The 21,559-nt window shown below is 35.4% G+C and overlaps 1 protein-coding gene across 2 annotated transcripts in view; it reads right to left on the minus strand.

The window, feature by feature from the left end:
- LOC128681693 (fatty acyl-CoA reductase wat-like) overlaps positions 1–21,559 on the minus strand; it is a 36,592-nt gene that overhangs the window by 14,597 nt on the left and 436 nt on the right. For both annotated transcript variants that reach the window (XM_053765799.1, XM_053765800.2), the window contains exon 2: positions 1,537–1,720. In XM_053765799.1, coding sequence (XP_053621774.1) covers positions 1,537–1,718 — 182 coding nt within the window. In that variant the 5' untranslated portion in view covers positions 1,719–1,720. The remainder of the gene's footprint in view (positions 1–1,536; positions 1,721–21,559) is intronic.

The following is a 21,559-nucleotide window of genomic DNA, read 5'->3' on the forward strand; positions in this document are numbered from 1 at the left end:
ATCATTTTCCATCGTGACCCGACCGGGGATCGAACCAGGGACCTCTCGGTTCAGTGGCAAGAACTTTACCACTGCGCCACCGAGGTCGTCAAATTGGTATATAGGTAATATAAATAATTGTTATAATATAAATAATTATTATAATATAAATATTGGTATATAATTTAAATAAATAAATAAGAAATCTCTCTCTCTCTCTCTCTTTCCTTTTTCCCGGTTGCATTAATGGCTGTGACGCCTCGAGGCGTGTAAATAGACCACGGAGATAAGAGATTTATGGTGAGGACAATTTATTAGTCGTGGGCGTTGTTTCAACTAACTATTTTGTTCAACTGTTTCCTATGCTTAACGATTCAACTGGTTTAATAATAACTGCAAAAGTATTTGGAATGCCAAACTGGTTTGCTTCCAAAGTAGACGCGCGCGGCGCGAGCGACGTGCGCGAGCTTGGCGCGCCACGGAAACAACCAAACATAGAACTGTAGTGTGAAAGAAAAAAACTGTATTTTTTTCTAACTTATTATTGTTCTAAACTGTTTTGTCTACGTGCAATGCGTTAAGCCAAAAACGCTACGAAACAGATGAAAAAACAAAGCCACGTTGTTTATCAAACCAGTTGGCAACGCCAACTGGTTTAATAGCTAGTTGCTAGTTGAACAAAAACAGTTGAGTTTCGTTGGCTCGAAAAATGTCAACGACCCACCACTCAATTTATTATACTCAGTTGCTTTAGAAAATTGACAACTCACGATTATAAGCGTGATGTTTGATGTAGAAATATAACGATAATCAACACTAATATATATGCTCACATGAATTTTCTCAGAAAATAGCAATATTGGCAGAATCAATCTAACAGTTTTAAACGTATATATAAACTTGAAACTTCGCATAAAGAATCATCAAGGTACAAGGCTGCGCCACTGGGCTTCGCTCCCGTGAGAATTTCGGGATAAAAAGTACCCTATGTGTTATTCCAGGTTATATTCTATCCATGTACCAAATTTCAGTAGATTTTGCGTGAAAGAGTAACAAACAATATATCCTCACAAACATTCGCATTGATAATATTAGTAAGAACTAGATTTCTTAATTGGTCTGCTGGAAGACATTTCATTAGAAAAATAGGTACAGCACCTACGTACTTTCCTATTAACATTCATCTTCTTGTATATCTGTCTGTGTACATAAACTGTTAAATAAATAATCTCCACTAAAATCATGGAGGTAACAGGTGACCAAAAGGCTGGCATATACGTATCTAGACCAAAGATTAAGCATTGCCATTCAACGTGGCAATGCTGTCAGCCTTATGGGCACGCTACCTCAAGGTAACGAATTGCAGGGACTGGCATTTTTGTAAATATGTAAATAAATTTAACCCTTCTTTTTCTTATTTTTTTGTAATAATTTGTTTTAATTACTTTTAATTTCTATATATATAACCACAATGTAAATTAAGATTATTAAATGTAAATATTTTCATTGTATTTAAAAAAAAAGTTAAATAAATAAATAATCGAACAGTACACTCACCTCAACAACTTCTCAACCAACAGTTTCCCTAAGAAACCAGTACCACCAGTCGCAAGAACAGTGGTCCCAGAGAAAAACTTCTGTATTTGTGACTCCTCCATCACCGAAGTCTCTTCCACCATATCCTTATAGGTTATATCGCCACCTTCCTTAGTATTGCTCGACTGAATGTCCGTCTGCATGTCTGTAACAATATTATTAAGTTTTTAATCGGCAATTACGATCATTCATTTCTAGTCGAATTAGTAGAGAACTAATTATATTATGAGGAACTTCTACCGGCCATACAGAATTCAAAAATATTTTGATACAGAGATTAAAATCGGATTATGATGCTATTAAAGATCTCTTCGTAAGTGTTATGTAACCAACAAGTATCTAAACCAATACGGGTTTAGTCGACAATTGTCAGATTATGTAAATGTCAGATGAGTTTTAAAGGCCAGTTTCCATGATTGCCGGATTCTAAAAATGCCAGATTTTAAGTTTTTTTTTTAATGCTTTTAGTATTAAGTTATTTGATAATTCATATTGTATCAACAGTGTGGGAAGTCTGAAGAACACAGACTTCAAAGTTCATGTTATCTGTACGTGTAATGTTATAAATAAAGATTTATTTTTATTATTTATAAATTATAATGCGATTTTTTTTCTTTTTATGTTATTTTTGAATATCGACCTCGGTGGCTCAGTGCTAACAGGGTTTTGCCTCTGAATCGAGAGGCCCCGGGTTCGATCCCCGGTCGGGTCATGATGGAAAAGATCTTTTTCTGATTGGCACGGGTCTTGGATGTTTATCTATACATGTATTTGTTATAAAATATAGTATCGTTGAGTTAGTATCCCATAACACAAGTCTCGAACTTACTTTGGGGCTAGCTCAATCAGTGTGATTTGTCCTTATATATTTATTATATTTATCTCTTAAGGGGGATTAATATAGATCTATACATACCTACAAATAGTACAGTAAAACTGTGAGTGGACAATGTCTGTATATAGGAGATATTAAATAAGAATAGCAAAACAATTTTTTTAAAGAATTTTTGCCTGTATGTATGTTTGCGCATGACGCACAAAGTACTGGATGGAATTGGATGTGGTTTTCACAGCTATATAGCGGAAGGTCTAACTTATGCCAGCTCCACATTAACGCCGAATTCGGACACATGCCGACACGATTGCGTCGTAGTTAGTATGAGCGATTTTATTTAGCGCAATGTAAAACCAGCAATGTATACAGGATCCGCCAAAACTTTGGCGAACTGTTCATCGACAATGTGGAGCCGGCATTAAAATCTGGTATAGGTTTCATCGCGATATGTTGCTTAGAACCCGAGATATTGACAATCTATACTTCTATACTATTATTATAAAAAGGTAAGCGTTTGTGAGTTTGTATGTTTGAGGCGGGTAATCTCCGAAACTACCGAACCGATTTCAAAAATTCTTTCACCATTAGAGAGGTACATTATCCAAGATTACTATAAGCTATATTTTATCTCAAAATTCCCACAAGAGCGATGCTCCGGGCAACAACTAGTAACCTATAAATAAGATGGATAAATTTAAAAGTAACTATTAAAGTATGATATAATCTGTGAAAGCATGAATAATCACGTTGATTTTCTTCTGGTAATAAAGTAGAAAGTCAATATGTTACACGATGTCATTTATAAGTAGTTATATATTTAGCTATAACCTCAAATACATATAACACTTTTTAGCCATTGTTTTTTAAATAAATCAGTGTATGTCACTGTCCAACTCTCTCTATATACGTCAAAAATAACCTCAAATTAATGCTCATCTTATTGTTGATCTTCTTGAAATTCCATGTAGGTACATATTTGCTAGCTGCGCCTCGGGGCTTCGCTCCCGTGGGAATTTCGGGATAAAAAGTAGCCTATGTGTTATTCCACAATATAACATTCTTCCCGTGTATATACCAAATTTAATCATAGTCTGTCCAAAAGATTTTGCGTGAAAGTGCAACAAACATACATACTACATACACATCCTCGCAATTCGCCCTTATAATATATATAATAGGATTAACTCGAACTATACTAGTAAAGTAAGTATATTATATTCATAGACTTGCGTCCGGTGAAGGAAAACATCGTGAGGAAACCTGCACACTGGTGGACAGTTCAGTTCACTAGTGTGTATGCGACTACCTGCCACTAGATGGATAGGTACGTAGTTGTAAAACTCATGTCAGATGCCTTTAGGCTGATTGAATTAATTTTTACACTCGCTTTGATGATGAATTTTAGTTTTTATAATTGAAACGTAAAATTAATTAAGTATATGTTATTATTTATTTCACTCAAATTATCAGCTCGGCTGTTTGAATGTTGGCAACATTTATGAAATGTCAGAATTCCGTGTACTTAATTAAAAATCAGGGTATAGAGCCATATGCTCTGCGCGTGCGCCATTGCTCAGTCGAGCATTGTCATTTGACGAGATTCATACTTCATATTCTATGATGTTACAAAACTAAACACGCTATCAGTTATGGAAGCCTTCATGTCGTAAATTACATAATATTGTTCAAATGAATGAACACATAAATATATTTTACGATTCATTGTATATAATTCGCAAGTTATATTATTGTTATACTTAGTAAGGGACTTGTTTCCTTATGTACACAACATAACAGTGTTAATATAAACTTACAAACAGTAAGCTAAGTACAAAGGCGTTGCTATAAAAAATTTCTTCCAGTAGACACGCGACATAAAAAAGAAGTTCTTTTCAAAGAAGAAGCAAGTTGTGGTCTATGAAAACTACATAAGTCAGATTGGTACACAAACTCATGTGGTAGTTGGATTCGAACCTAAGACCATTGGGTTCACAGGCGGTCTTAACCACTGGACTGCTACTACGCCCAAGAGTACACATCAAATGGTGGTTCTCAGAGCGCTTCGACCGCTACGGTCGCGCCGTCATTCAAATTTCAACAAAGACAAGAATTAATTTTGTTATGTGACTTTCAAATAACTAGATTCGCCGCGAACTTAGACCTCGCGTACACAATATTTTTTTATAAAAAAACGACTTAACCGATTTTGATGCCCCAAGAACTTAAAAAATCTATTGACAGATCCCACATGCCTATTTAATTTCATCAAAATCAGACCAGCGGTTCGAATCGAAAGTTGTCGCGTGACACACATTCATACAAAAAAAAAATATTTTTGCCAAATTGATTTGTAGATACTACAAATCAATCTGTAGGTCCTGTGGTAATGTTAATTTTAGGAATGATTGATTTTGGAAATAATTTCCTCCGAAAATTGACGGATCGTAATGAACAGCGCGGCCGCAGCGGTCGAAATGCTCTGTAAACCACCCAAGATCAGATGTTATGGTCTGTTTATTTTTGTACAACATTGAGTTTCGACATTGCACTTCCATTTGAATATTACCAGCTTTCCTTACAATTAAGTTGGCGTTTTATGTATATTTCATATAGGTATGTATATTTGTTCATTGCGAAGTGCCTTGCAAAAGGTTTGTGTTTAAGTACATCATGTTTAATCGTGTATATCATGGCGGATTGCTAAAGAAAGAAAGAAAACAAAGAAAAGAAAGAAATCATCTTATTCATTCGGTAGACACCAAATCCAAACATTAAACATTAACAGTAAAAGGTACAATAATAGATATCTCGCTCTGCTGCTTTTAACAAAAACAAATTACGAACAATAATTTTTAGCAAAGATAAATAGTAACACTTTTATTCTACCTAATAGTTATTTTTGTAATTCTTCATTAGGGTTTTAGAGTAAACAAGGAACTTTTAATTTTATTTTTGTAATGTTTTAAATATTATGTTTACAAAACCTACCTGCTCAAAACATTTGAGTTAGGTAATTAATTGTGGAAACTTTACTGGTGTGTTATTTTATTATTGATATTTTTATGTGTAAGGCGATTGTATGTTTCCCAAATAAAATAAAATAAAATAAAAAATAAATATATGTAACGACATCTACCACGCCACATGTACAACGCCCGCAGATGTAAAAAGACGACCATACGCAACGAATAACAAGCCACATAAGTGATCCACGACATCTACGGACAGATGGCACTACGGCCGACTCACTACCAGAAGCTAACAAGCCTAGACCGCGCAGACAGTGCGTTTTCGATTGGAAGCATACATACAACCTCCGACATGACACCGTCGGAGCCGTGCGGTTCCCCAGGCGCAACACCTAGCCTGGCGGAAAGATATTCCCTTCGGTCGAGCTTGATAACCTCGCTCCCGCTACAGATAAAAGAAATATATTAATTTTATCTACGGATACAATACAAAAGAGTATCGAATATAGATCACAAAATGTCAGCCGAAATGGCGACCAGCTCAGCATGGTGCCATATGGTATCGAGCTAAGGCGCTGATTTTCAGCTGGAACCAAGTAAAAACTTGAGGTCGTCCATCTTTTTCAGATTGATCTAGGTCTCGGATATTTATGTATATACTAGCTATTGCCCGCGGCTTCGCCCGCGTGGATTTCCCACGGCAACAGTTATTTTTGGGATTAAAGGTAGGTAGGTCTGGGATTAATGGTACGAGTACCCTATGTCCCTACCCTTGCGCCATTGTGACGCAACAATATGATTGGATCGCTGCGTCTCACTTCGAATCGATTCGATGGTGAGAAATGAAATGCAAACCCACACTAATTCCTCTGATCGAAAATACGCAACACGTCAAAAATGCACAACGTTAATATTCAAGTTTTTATAATGATAATCATAATGTAAACTTCCGATGTTTTGCAACAAAGCTAGCGTAAATAACACTAAGAAATGAAATAACAGTAAACAACCTATAATTATCTAGATTTTAATAAGTATATTTATAACTAGGTATATCTTGGAACAAGCGGAAATTTACGGCCAACAGCAGAAATGATTTGGCCACTAATACCGGTTATTCAAATATATTATATTCACTATAATATATTCACTTGATTTTTTTGCAATTTAATATCACAGCTCTTTCGTCCGCGTACGAAACTATATTCGTAACCGGTTACGGTAGAAGAAAAATTGATCTTCATACAATAGCAGTTAGTAAACAATCAACATGGAAACTAAGATTCACAAATCATGCTCAATTCCCAAAAAAACCGGAGTAAACACCTCAGCCACAAATTTACAAGAAGAGCTAATCCAAATCAATTCGAATTCAAATAATTTATTCAGAGATTAGACCTTCACGGGCGCTTTTTCATGTCAAATTTTGTATAGGCAGTAATTAGTTAGTTCGTCTGACATCGAAAGGTCCCAGGTTCGAATCCTACTCGTGCCACATGAGTTTTGTGTATCAATCTGACACATTAATAGTTTTGACCACCACCTGCTTCTGGTGAAGGAAAACGTAGTAAGTTCACTGGTATTTATGCGACTACTTGCCACTAGATGGCGGTAGGCAGTCGTAAAAATCAATGCATTTTGGCAGCTTTAATAAAATCTAATACCGGTGTTAATATTTAACACACTCGAAAAGAAACAATAAAATAGGAAAAGCAATGGGCCGTAATCACATTGCCTTATGTTTGTTTAATTCGGAGCTGTGACGCCTATAAAGCCCAAGGGTTCGCGTATAAAATAAACAATTAAATTTTGGAAATTTGGCTTAGCATTTATAATTCGCTGCTTGCCTGACGTTAACCCCCTTTGGGGATGCTATTGCCTATCAAATGTGATGTGTCCGGACATCCACGAGAGCCTTTGGAATGGTCCTTTTCTAGGGCGGAACCACACGCCGCTTATGATTGTTTAATTGTGTTTCTACAAAAAGTTTCGACAGACACCATCGTATTACAACTGGCACGACCTCGGTGTGGTAAATATTCGTAATTTTATAATTATTTATTCAGAATAGAGGTTACATATACTTAGGCCGATGTGATGTCCATTCAAAATAAGCCTTTAAATTGATAATTATGACATTTCCGGTTGACCTACAAGCAAAAATTTGCACCAAACTAGGTAAAGGCTCAAAAAATTTACACAGTTTAAGTTATGTACTAACATAATAGGGTAGTTGATATCAAGTCAGATACTTTTTTCCGTGGATCAAAAACAGAAAATTGTATGGAGCTTGTATGGCTTGGGGCGGTAGTGACGTCATAAACGTTTCAATTATACTTTGATGGGGACTAAAAACATACAAAATCTTAGGTAAGTATGTACTAGAAAGAAAGAAAGTTATTCAATTAAAGTAATAAGATTACATTTAAGAAACCAAGATAATTTCGTAAATGAGTGTAAAAATGTAGCCTATGTTTGAATGGGGGTCTTTAACTACATACATACCTAATCTCATCAAAATACGTCCAGCATTTTAGTCTTTAAAGCGGAACAGACTGACTGAATGTTATCAATAAAACACGACAATGAAAAATAGTTCGATCTCGGAACCTGGGCGTCACAGCCTACAATGAAACCGCTAAAAAACCGCGAGGAAGACATACAAAGGCAATCTGTCACAAATCACTTTCATCAATGTCAGCCGTCAAACTGCAGTGCTTGCATTGTGTTCCGGTTTGAAGGGTGAGAGAGGCGGTGTGATTACAGGGCGCTGTGGCAAAATATCCCAGGACACAAAGTTGGTAACGCGCGCGTGACAACCCTGGTGTTGCAGGCGTTGATAGGCCGCGGTGATAGGCCCACTTACCATCAAGGCCGCATGTCTATTTGGTATTAAAAAAGAGGTATTTTTCCGTGAAAGGCTCAAACAATTTCCAACCGCTAAATTCGCGTTTATAAAATAATAGTGATAGAATAGAAAGTAGAAAGTTGTATATAGAAGCTATACGAACGCCTAGGCAGTTAAATCTAAAAGTCATTTATTAGGACAAAACAACATCTAATTAAAATCCATACCTACATACTAATATTATAAACGTGAAAGTGTGTTTCTTTGTCCGTCTTTCACGTCAAAACCGACAGACGCGAAGCCCCGGGGAGTAACTAGTTACATATATTTTATAAAAATAATATTTCGAAAATCGAAATTATATAAAAAAAATATTATTTTTATTTCATTTTAGCCATAATCAGTCGTCAGTCAAACTCGTGTTTTCTCTCTTTTTTTCACGTAATAAAATGTGTTGTTTATTCACATCCGATTACATAATTCCGACCTTAAATTCACGCGCGAACCCGAATTGAGGTTAAGTGCTAAGCGCGAGCGGTTTGTTTCGAGGTTCCGTATTTTTCTTATAACACTTCCTATAACTTAAAAGTATGTTTATTTATCTTTTACGATCTCTCTCTCATCTCCGCATGTTCCTGGATACGTTCGGAGCTGTGACGCCTCGGAACCCAAGGTCAGCAAAAACAACCTTTTCAAAGATCCGACTGCGATTTTATAACCCCATTTAATTGCTTCATAATTATTTAATGATTTTCTTATATGTGATGCACTTAGGTAACAAAATCATACCTCAAAAATAAAGTTCGACGCACATCAAATAGTTTATGGGTCAAAACGATTAACCGAATGACGGTACTTAAAATTCAACCATTAAAACTTAAAGCCCATAATTTTTTTACTTTAAAAAATATTAAATTAGGTACATAATATTATTACTGTTCCTTGACAAAGGTACTGTTTCATTTCTATTTCTGTAATACAGCGACTCGTACGATACCAAAATTCATTGCAAATTAATCGTTAATACCACCTGATAAAGATCAGTGTAACTCGTTTGATGCGGTTAACAATTTTACCGTGTGTTGACAACAAATTATTTTTATTTTATTATAGAGGAGTATTATTTTAGTGACGTGTAGTTCCTCTCCAGAATAGGGAGTATAAATAGGAAGATATCCTCCCGTGGATCCTCGTACGAGGCGACTAAGGGATAAATCCTTGACAGCTGATAGCATACGCATATGATGTGATTCTTCTTGTCACAACCATGGAAAAAAATTATTATGAATCTTATGGTTCTTCAATCCTATGGTTGACGACAGGCAGGTGGCTGGTTCTAAAATCACACCGGAATAAGGTTATTTTTAACCCCCGATGCAAAAAGAGGGGTTTTATAAGTTTCACCGCTAAGTGTCTCTGTCTGTGTACGTGGCACCGTAGCTCATCAACGTATGAACCGATTTGAATTCGGTTTTCTTTATTTAATAGCTAATTTTTATGCGGTGGTTCTTAGACATGTTTGGTCAAAATCGGTTCAGCCGTTAAAAAGTTGTAGCGAAATGAATAATGAAAGTCGGGGGTATATGAAGTGAAAACTTCTTCAGCGTCGTTGTGCACTTTTTGTGATCGGTAAAAAATGTTGAACTCTCGTCAGAACACGTGACCCTGATCGAAAAGTCGTAAGATGTCAAAAATACACAACGTAATATTAGTAAAGTGCCAACAGTTTTTTTTTATTTGTCTAACAAAACTTGTTAACGCCGATCCTGGGATTCGCGACGTCATAAACTCTAATTTTAGTTTTCCCTCCTCATTCCTTCCTCCACCATAAAAGTCCTTAAGCCAATGACAAGGCAATTGGCTATTCTCCAACTAGTCAAATCAGATACTATTTTCTAATGTCAAAAACAAAATTTAATATGGAGCTTGTGTGACAGTAATGTATTGTGACGTCACGGAGTCAAAAAGCATTTCTATTATAAAATACCTACGAGCTTTTGCCCGCGGCTTGGCCCGCGTGTTTAACAGTTATTTTTTCGAGATGAAAGATATATACCTTCTCCATACTTCAAACTATATGTATATAAATATTCAAGAAGGTTGGTTGAGTAGAAAGAGCGTGAATAGATAACAAACAAACAAACTTACTTTCGTATTTATAATATTAGTTAGGATATTAGAAATGATTTTTGATATTGACCGAAAAAAAAAGTAAATCTCGTAATGAATAAAACTGATCAACCGAAGTGACATTTAATTATCGTTTTGATTTTTCTTTTGTTTTTGTTTTGATTATCGTTTTGTTTTGATTTTGTACTACGGCTACTGATCTAAATTAATACGATTTGTCAGCAATTTCGACTCGAAAAAAAGAAACGCCCGAAACAAATGATCTGCCATGTTATTTCTGGTTCCAGGTTGCTACAAGGTACCCCAATTAATCGGATCCACTGGTTATTCTGGTTGTGATAAACAATAGTCGAGTCACGTGTTGAGTAACAATATATATGGTAAAATCGATACATGTGATAAAATTGAAGAAAGGCCAAATTTGTACATTGGATATATTTTTTTAAATTCTTCATGGAATATACTTAGTTGCTGATATAGATAACGAAAATATAGTTTTGGAAATTTTTGTCTGTCTGTCTGTCTGTCTGAACGCGCATCACTCGAAATCTACTGGACCGATTTGCTTGAAATTTGGTATGTAGGTACCTTATATACCGGGTTAACATCTTAGATACATTTCATCTCGGTAAATTATCAGGTTCCCGTAGGATAATTGAAAAACTAATTATGAATCAAAAATGCCTCAGAATCCCGGATTAACATCTTATAGACATTTCATCCCGGAAAATGAGAAGGGTCCTGTAGCAAAATTAGATACATTTCTAAGAACTGAAATTCACGCGTGCGAAGCCGCGGGCAAAAGCTAGTGGTTAATATGTATATAAGTCTGTAGTAACGTGCGTGCGGCCAAGGCGATTAATCAAGAATAAAGGTTTTTGAAGTGAAAACTTCTTGAGCGACGTTGTCCACTTGCGACAACCTCGGTGGCGCAGTGGTAAGGTTCTTGCCACTGAACCGAGAGGTCCCGGGTTCGATCCCCGGTCGGGTCATAATGGAAAATGATCTTTTTCTGATTGGCCCGGGTCTTGGATGTTTATTTATATATGTATTTATTATATAATATAGTATCGTTGAGTTAGTATCCCATAATACAAGTCTCGAACTTACTTTGGGGCTAGCTCAATCTGTGTGATTCGTCTCAATATATTTATTTATTTATTTATTTTTGTGATGGGTAAAAAATGTTAAACTCGCGTCAGGACACGATTCGTAAGGACACTATACGTTAATATTCAAGTTTTCACTTCTGCCGGCGCTCGCGGAGTGCAACCCAAGTTTTGTTTTTAACAAAATGTCTTTTTTGACACACGATCATGTTTCATTCAACGCGTGATTCAAATCATGTGTTGCCATTGAAGAATTCCTTCGTAGTGAGGCAATCCTGGTTGCACAATTAGGTCATGTTATCTGAACTAAATGGTGTACAAAATTTTCTATACAATCGCCTGAAGATATCTGTTTCAGTTGTGCTTCAAGATTCCACCCGAACATGCTGTAGCATATAAAGTTATATAAGAGCTTGCAAAAATATCGTCTACGTTTAAAGCGGTACTGTTTTTAGCCGGGGACTTGTTGGAAAATCGAGTTTACTTGCTAAATCCACTATTGACCGACAGTATTAGCTTGACATTGAAAGAAATACATAGACCCAACTTTTTTTACTAAGTCATCCTGAATAATATAATATATACTAAAGTAATTTTATATGTCTGTTACCTCTTGAAGCATTATTTGCTAAGGCAATCTTCCTCTTCTTATTTTACATAAATGTAGTTTGACATACGTACTTTGTGGGAAATTTACGCGGACGAAGCCGCGGTTAAAAGCTAACATTGACGTTCAACCTTTTCGTTATATATATAAGCGAAGTCGATACTAGTATTTCTATTCTTGTTTCTACATACATATTTTTTCTAATCTCATCCCACTAATATTATCAAGGCGAAAGTTTGTCACTTTGTCATGCTCAAACGGCCAAGCCATTTTTTATAAAATTTGTTATTTAGGCAGCTAATGCCTTAATGGATTAACAGATAGGGTACTTTATAACCCAAAAGTACGTGATTCCGTAGGATTTGGTCTAAAAGCCTGAGCTATTCGTGCTTTATAAGTAGATGGCGCTACTGTACTGTTTTATTTTTTAATAATTTTACAAGGCAAACCGCGGCGCGCAGCTGGTAGTAAATAAAGTACATAGTCTCAAAGTAAACAAAAAGTGTGTTCTATAAACGTATTATATACATATATGTGCGCTTTGGAAGTCGGCAGTAGACTAAATTTTATTTATGTAAAATTTTGATAAGCGATGTGTGTGTATTGTGTGTCATCCTGTTAGTTCATTAAAGAATTTTGAATTTGAGTTTTTAAACGTATCAATTCAAAACCTTTCAAACTGAGGACGTAGGTATGATGTATGGTGTATATATGAACAAATCACACAGATTGAGTTAGGCCCAAAGTAAGTTCGAAACTTGAATGGTATTAGTATGCTATTGCAAAAATCATTTATTCAGAAATTGGCCCAATTTCTCGGGCACTTTTCTAAATTAAATGATGTTTACCAAAGCTGCAAACTACTAGCATTTCTGAACGACCACTGCTGAGATGATATGCCGTAAATCTCACTATGTATCATAGATTTAAAATTATCAAAAAACACCACGTGATCAATGGACTGACGGACGGACAAAATTGGCATGTAAGTGTTAATTTATCATGGACGTGATGGTAAATACAAATATGTATTGTCTGGATTATTGCTTAGCCGGATTTGAAGTTTGGTGACATGTTAAGATAAAATACGACCAGCTTTGTTAATTATTATAATTTTTTTATAACTTTTGCACTTTGTTCCATTGAAATATGAGAAAAACAAAACATTTAAAAAATTACCTCATGCTTATACAAAAAAATTGAAATAAAATAAATTGTGACAATTTTTTTTTTGTAATACAACAAGCTGCGCGCCGAGGCTTGGCTCCCGTGGAAATTTCGCGATAAAAAGTACCCATCTGTTATTGCAGGTTATATTCTACCCGTGTGCCAAATTTCATAACAATAGGTCGCGTTGATTTTGCGTGAAAGAGTGCACAAACAAACATACGTACACACGTCCTCATAAAAACAATAAATTAGATGTTGCCCGGGGCTTCGCTTCCATGGAAATATTGAGATAAAATAAAGCCCATTAGCAATTTTGGATGATGTACCTTAAACATACAAACTCACAAACGCTTACCTCTTTATAATAATTGTATAGATTAAAATATATTACCAAAAAGATTAATAATAACCAAAACCTTCCCCAGGAATCACACTATCCATTGGTGATATACCATGAAAATCCGTGCAGTATACTTTTTGAGTTTATAAGCGATCAGACAGACGCGACAGAGGACTGTTTTACATTATGTAAAGATTTGTTGATCGATCGCATGACATCAGTAAACGTATGTATGTTTGCATTGTGTACTTGAACGTCGAAACTTTAATATTTGCCGACTACTCAATGATCTAAACGTTGATCATTTTTTTGTTAAACGACATAAATCTATTTATGTCAGAACAGTAACAGTGAAGTATCTTGTACGGTTCCGTCCTAACATATTTATTTCTTTACGAATATTATTGCTAAAACTGGTGTAAGAATTTATTATCTCTCTCTCTCTCTCTCTCTCTCTGAGCGTTTTCCCGGTTGCTCTCTCAGCAATTGACCTGGGCTCCGCCAGCCCCGATTTTCTCCTTTTTCGTGTCCACTTCGCACGGTCGCATCCCTATTTGTCAGACCAATATAAATTTATAGCAACTGATGTGACTTTTACGACATGTGGCAAGTATATTTGCATACACAGTAGTGAACGCCATAAGATAGGACCACTCCATATCACGTATATGTCGTACGAGGCGACTAAGGGACACGCCTAGGCAGCTAATATGAAATAAATGCATCATGGGAAGATTATTGACCTGACAGATTATTTGTACCATCTTTATGACTACGTAATATAAAATAAAGCCGCTTCCCGCTGTCTATCTCTATGTATGCTTAGACCTTTACAACTACGGTTGGTATGATTAGTATGGTTTTATTTGGTTGTAAATAAATTGTCATTTATAAAAAAACACATGATTACTTTATAGGAATTAATGCACAATGTCGGAATTATCCCAGCAGGGAACTTTTCTAGTCAACTAAATATCTGAAAATACATTTTTAGTAATAAAAATTAATGGGTGGTTATGTATGGTTTCCGTTTGTTTGTTCCTTTTTGCTACAGAACCCTAAAAATAGATAACAAACACATATTCATTAGCACATATTAGATTACTTGACTAAATTTTTCCTGTTTGTTACAATTTACAGGTGGAGCTCGGAAAAAATTCTGATACTTTATTTATTGTGACTCTAACAGATAGTTTTCCACTTAAGAGTGTACCGAACTAGCGCAACCATCATATTTTTAATAAGAGCAAAATTTTAAATAATAGTTTTCTATTGTACAATATGTAGTCAAAATTTACTAAACCGACATAAGTGGACTCCGTTTTCCGTTTAGTAGATTGCGGCAACTGTGTCCAATATAAAACAACAACACTTTTTTATGCAGTCGTTTATCTAGGGGAACACAATTAGTCCAGATTTATAAAATTTGCCTCTGTTTAAAAGAAATCGATAAAAATATGACGGAACATGGAACTTGCTACCACAAAAAGGTCGGGTTTATTTGCCGCGAACTGTACATAATATATCGTCAACCTTTAGGTAAAAACTACGTAAGGAGCGTTATTCATTAAGTAATTTACTTGCCAACCAACTTTTTAAGGACAAATGTCGAAGGTTGTCGAGTTTCATTTAACCTTATTGCGCTGAGATATTTTAAAATTCGATGGTAACGGCACGTGAAGAATCGAGAGGGAATTGGAGCGGAGATGATACCTTCATAGCTCAGTCCATGTATTCTTTCTGTGAATAAACAATTAGATATGACATTGGTTTCGATTTCATTGTAGAATCAATATCCTTATTTCAGTTGTGTATTTGTCTCGGAGATGATCCTATGACGTTTTGCGATTGGAAGGAAGAGTCTATATAGACGACCTCGGTGGCGCAGTGGTGAAGTTCTTGCCACTCAACCGAGAGGTCTCGGGTTCGATCCCCGGTCGGGTCATGATGGAAAATGATCTTTTTCTGATTGGCCCGTGACTTGGATGTTTATCTATATATGTATTTGTTATAAAATATAGTATCGTTGAGTTAGTATCCCATAACACAAGTCTCGAACTTACTCTGGGGCTAGCTCAATCTGTGTGATTCGTCGTAATATATTTATTTATTATTTATTTATTTATCTCTCACTGTTTAACCCACAGATTATGTAGGGCTTCCCGATCCTTATAGATTGGCATTATTTTATCTACATGCTCAGTCGATGGTACTGAGATCGTATGGAAGCAACCTTGAAATCGCGAAAAAAATCAGTTGATCCATACATTTTCCACGACTTAGGTACCTTATTTAATTTTGTATAGAACAACAAAAGAAAGAAAAATAGTTTATTTGGTACATAATGGCAATTAAAACTAAGTTGACAATACAATCCGGAATTAAAACATGCGTCAAGTGCAGCTATTTTCTTTTTCGCGATTTCGGAGTTACTCTCATACTAAAAGTTGTACAGAATCAGGGACTGAGCATGTGGACAAAATATTGCCAATGTATAAAAAGTATATTACTTTTTACCGGGTCCGTATAATTTTCCGTCTCCACTTAGCGCGGTCGTCGGCATCCCTAGTTGTCAGACCATTGTCACGCATAGCATCCTTGACGACATCAAGCCAACTTCTTGCGTTTGCCTTCAGCCAGGGCCGGGCGGGAGCGGCATAGACAGACATTTGTTCCCTACGTAATTTGCCGATCTACGCACGGTCTTTTTGACGTGACAACGTCTTAAATTAGGTTGCGGCTGGGAGTCACTTATGAAAAAGTGTAACGCCCGGTAACGTTACGATGAGTCACCGAACGAGAGAGAGGCCCGCCGAATGCCTTGCGTCTCTCTCCCACTCAACTATGATCGGTCTGCCGCGCGCGTAAAAAGACGTTGACACGTAAAATCTTTGCCCGTAAAACCGACTTTACAGGCAACCATTTTTTTCCATAATATATCAAAAACGAAAAAACATATTGGGATTGTATGACATGACAGTGGGCACAAGTGACGTCACAAATGTTGGACACATACATCATCATAAACTTGCGCATTTATAATATTAGTACTGGGCCGAAGCATATTTAATTCTGTGTGCGATTCGGCCTATTAAATTTTTTAAATGTGACAAAATGAGTGTAAGAATTTATACGAAATGAATTAATCATAACTTTGTGTTGTCCTAGAGTTATCTTTTTTTTTATAGAAAATTACATTTATAAAAATATTATTTATATTTTTAATACGCTTGTGTATTTGCTTGTGTTTTGTACTAAATTTATTAAAATAATAAATTAATAATAGTTAATTAGTATCGGCACGAATCGCAGAAAACATATTTTGAATTTTTCCGAAGTGTTATTTCGTCCCTATAGGACGAAATGTTCATAGGACGGAACGCCCAACGACTCGAAAGATGTCCCGGTTACTTCCTCAACAGTTGATTGTCGTTCTACATATAATAAACTACATAACATTTCAATCCAGGCCGGTCAACACTAATAGATGGTGATAGTAAAAATACAGTTTTGTTTTACCGTTATATGTGTATACTGGCTTTCGCCCGCGGCATCGCCCGCGTAACTATATTGCGTCTTCCTCTCATAACTTATTATTGTCAATATATTTTCACTCAAATTGCATACAATAGTTTTTGCGTGATATGAACAATACAGACAGGGAAATACTCTGAAAAAAAATTGTCTTGGCTTCTATTAGTCCCATATGGACCCCCATAATTGTTTTTCTCTAATATCTCCATTACTTATTTTATTTTTCTGTACAGACAGACATAGTTCACTTACAGTTTCATTATATGTACTAGATGTAGCGCGGGGCTTCGCTCCCGTGGGAATTTTGAGATAAAATATAGCTTATAGCAATCATAACCTTTCTAATGGTGAAAGAATTTTTGAAATCGGTTCGATAGTCTCGGAGATTACCCGCCTCAAACATACAAACTCACAAACGCTTACCTCTTAATAATAATAATATAGATATAGATAAATTTGTGAAAATATGCATCTATGTTTCTGCGAAGAAATATTAATGGTTCTACCTACTTAAAAATCTAACTTAAATATCTTGTTACGAATCTGGTATTATAACTGGCACACGATTCTTTTCTTTGTTGTTAATTTATTAAACACTATGCTGCCCGCTTCGCTCACGTGGTAGTTTCGGGATAAAAAGTACCCTATATGTTTTTCCAGGTTATATTCTACCCGTGTACCAAAAATCATAACAATCTGTCCAGTAGATTTAGCGTGAAAGAGTAAGAAACATACACACACAAACATCCTAACAAACTTTCGTATTTATAATGTTAGTAGGAAGTTTTCCTACTTAATTATTATTATTTATATATAACAGGGACGGCTCCAGATATAGGAACTCTTCACGGACATTTTTGTCATACGTTGAATGCAAATAACGTCTTTCTTAACAATAATAAAGTAATTGTCATTTTTTAAAAGAAAATGTATCATTTTTGACCAATATGTGTCTACTCTGAGGACAAGTAAGCAACAACCAAGACTTATATAACTTTTTTTTCTATATATTAAGGACGAATCACACAGATTGAGCTAGCCCCAAAGTAAGTTCGAGACTTGTGTCATGGGGAGCTAGCCCCAAAGTAAGTTCGAGACTTGTGTCATGGGGAGCTAGCCCCAAAGTAAGTTCGAGACTTGTGTCATGGGATACTAACTCAACGATACTATATTTTATAACAAATACATATATAGATAAACATCAAAGACCCGGGCCAATCAGAAAAATATCATTTTCCATCATGACCCGACCGGGAATCGAACCCGGGACCTCTCGGTTCAGTGGCAAGAACTTTACCACTGCGCCACCGAGGTCGACAAATACATAACTGAAATAAGGATATTGATTCTACAATGAAATCGAAACCAATGTCATATCTAATTGTTTATTCTCAGAAAGAATACATGGACTGATTATAACCCATCGAGTTAGTGTTGTGACCGATTGCGTATCGATATTACACGTTAAAAGAATCTTATTTATTTAACTTTATTATAAAAACATGTAGTTAAATGGCGGACTGAATGTCTGAGGCTTTTTCCACCAGTCCACCAGTCAGTGATGCGGAGACGAAAGAATATTGTTGATGGAAGCGCAAACAGAGAGACAATCATAATATGTTTCATGTTGTGTACCTTTTGAAAATTTACTTTATTTTGTACTTACATTGTTATATTACTGATAAAAAATTATACATAAATTTATAAATGGTATTTTAAAATGGTAAGTCCTTCTGGCATAATAGGGAGCAACACTATTTTAATGAGTTTCTTTCGGCATTTCTTCTCAGCATTGGTCGATCCGAATTGCTAGTAGTTTGTAGCTTTGGTAAATATCATTTAATTTAGAATATGACGTGAAAAAGTGCCTGTGAAGGCCTAATTTCTGAATAAATGATTTGATTTTGATTTTGAAAGAAATGTACTTATACATTTATCAATATAATACTTACCTACTGAATTACATTTATATAACACTAATAAACTTGCATAAAAACATACTTAAATAAAAACAAGAAACGATTGACGTCTATGGAGAAAAGGCTGCTGTGAATTTTGTTGCGCCGCTTCCCCTTCACCTGCGCTTTGGAAGTCGTCAGACTTAGTTTTAAGTAATTTTTTGACATTAATAAATGATGTATATCATTTTAAGTTGAATTAAGAACTTTGATGAAGTCCTTTTTCTTGATGATGATAGATGTGTCGCAACAATAGCTAGAACAGGCGTAGAGTTTATATTTGGGTGAATTTCCGAGCGTTTCGACCGCTGCCGCCGTGCGTCATTGTCCATTTTGCAAATTTAAACAAAGACAATAATCAGTTTTACTATCTGACTTTAAAATCATTAATCTGTACTGCGGTCAGTGTCAATTTTATGAATGATTTATTTTGCAAATGATTCCTTCCTCAAGAAAATTGACAACAGATCATAATGACGGTGCGACCGCAGCGGTCGAAACGCTCGGAGATTCCTGTTGCATATGGAGATTTATATCGATGTACGTAGAATAGTTTGTCTGCTGTATATATAGATATATGTATTTATTTATCGATAAACGTAGAGTAACTATGTCTGTTGTATCTACTTCAGATATGTTTATCGATATACCATTGAGAAAATCATAATATTTCAAAATCGTAACATCGTTATAATTTACCGATTGTGTCACAACACCACTTAGAGTGATAGCTTGTCTCTTTTATCTACTTCAGAATTGTTTATCGATAAACTATTGAGAAAAACATAATATCTTAATATCGATAGTGTCGCAACACTAGTCAGAGCGGGCGTAGGGACGCGGCCGTACGTGCACAGAATGTGTTACGCATCTCATTGCAAAACTTATTAGATTACAACTAGTTTCAACATTAATAATATTATGTAAGCAATGTGGTCATGTTTTAACTTAAAAAATAAGTTAAAAAATATGGACTTGACTGGCTACCCTATGGGTGCCAGAAGTGCGTACGCGCAGAGGAGACCGCCAAAGAGATGGCGGGACGATATTAATGGGTTCCTGCGGGGCAACAGGCGGGGCTCGACAGAAATTTGTGAGAAAAGGAAGAGGAGGCCCTTGCCCAGCAGTGGGACACATCGACTGGCTAGATAAAAAAATATAATAATAAAAATATTGAATCCTCGTTAAGCTCGGGTAAAACCATAATAAATTATACACATATCACACAGTTGGTGAAAATTCCGTCCGGTATTTTTTTAGTTTATCGTCTTAAAATACCTAGACACGACCGGACATTTTTTTTTAAATATATGCATCGTAATTATGGTTGTCTATATCTCGGTTTCTAAGCAACTTATCGCGATGAAAGCTATATCAGATTTTAGGTTAGACCATCTGATAAACATCTATGAAAACCATCAAATTCTCAAATTCCATCCAGTAGCTTTTTGTGTGATGCGCGAACAAACACAAACAGGCAGACAAAAATTCGAATAAATTGGGTTGGCTTCTATCAGTCCCATAAAGAACCCTGTAATTATTTTTCTGTGATATTATAGAAAACTAATTTATTTCAAAACAAATATAGCTATATATATATATATTTATATATATATATATATATATCGCAAGCAATCTCGGATAATGTACCATTCTAATGGTGAAAGAATTTTTGAAATCGGTTTGGTAGCTTCGAAGATCACCCGCCTCAAACATACAAACTCACAAACGCTTACCTCTTTTTAATATTAGTATAGATTATTATAATATTATTATTATAAGTATAGATGTAGGAAAAGATACCTAATCACAACTAATGAACAAAACTTATTAAAATTGGTTGATTATAATACACAGAACACAAAGCTAAGGATTTTTTGACGGATACGTAGTTTACAATTTAATTATATTATATATTATTTCGGTGGAAACTTGTTAGTCAATTTTGAAGCAAATAGCTTCAAAGCAAATTTCAAAGCAAATCATTTGTTAAGAAATTAGACCTTCAAAGGCACTTTTTCACTTAAAATTTCATATTCTCAGTACTTACAGTAATTTCTCAAAAGCTAAAAACTACTGGCATTTCGGAACGTACCACTGCTGAGAAGAAATGAACCGATTGAGCTGAAATTTTGTACACACATTCAGTTTGGATGTCATAGCATTATTCCGTGCACCCAGGGACGGCCCCCGACGAGGGAACTCCTCAACGGTTTATTGCACGGACATGATTTTGTCTCACGAATTTCAATAAAAGCTTGTTTCAAAATTTTCATTCAAATTAACCCTAGTATCCACAAAAAAGGTAAAGCATAATTGAAGCTAGATTATGTTTTATAACTGTCCCACTAACAAATGCATAACATTTACTAATATACACTATGGCTAAAGCGTGTTAAATATATATATGCTTATAGATTAATAAATTTATAAATAAATAAAAAACAAAGTAACAAATGACACTAAAATGTATGTTGATTGCGC

The sequence above is a fragment of the Plodia interpunctella genome, chromosome 28 (assembly GCF_027563975.2).
Source record: "Plodia interpunctella isolate USDA-ARS_2022_Savannah chromosome 28, ilPloInte3.2, whole genome shotgun sequence".
Taxonomy (NCBI): domain Eukaryota; kingdom Metazoa; phylum Arthropoda; class Insecta; order Lepidoptera; family Pyralidae; genus Plodia; species Plodia interpunctella.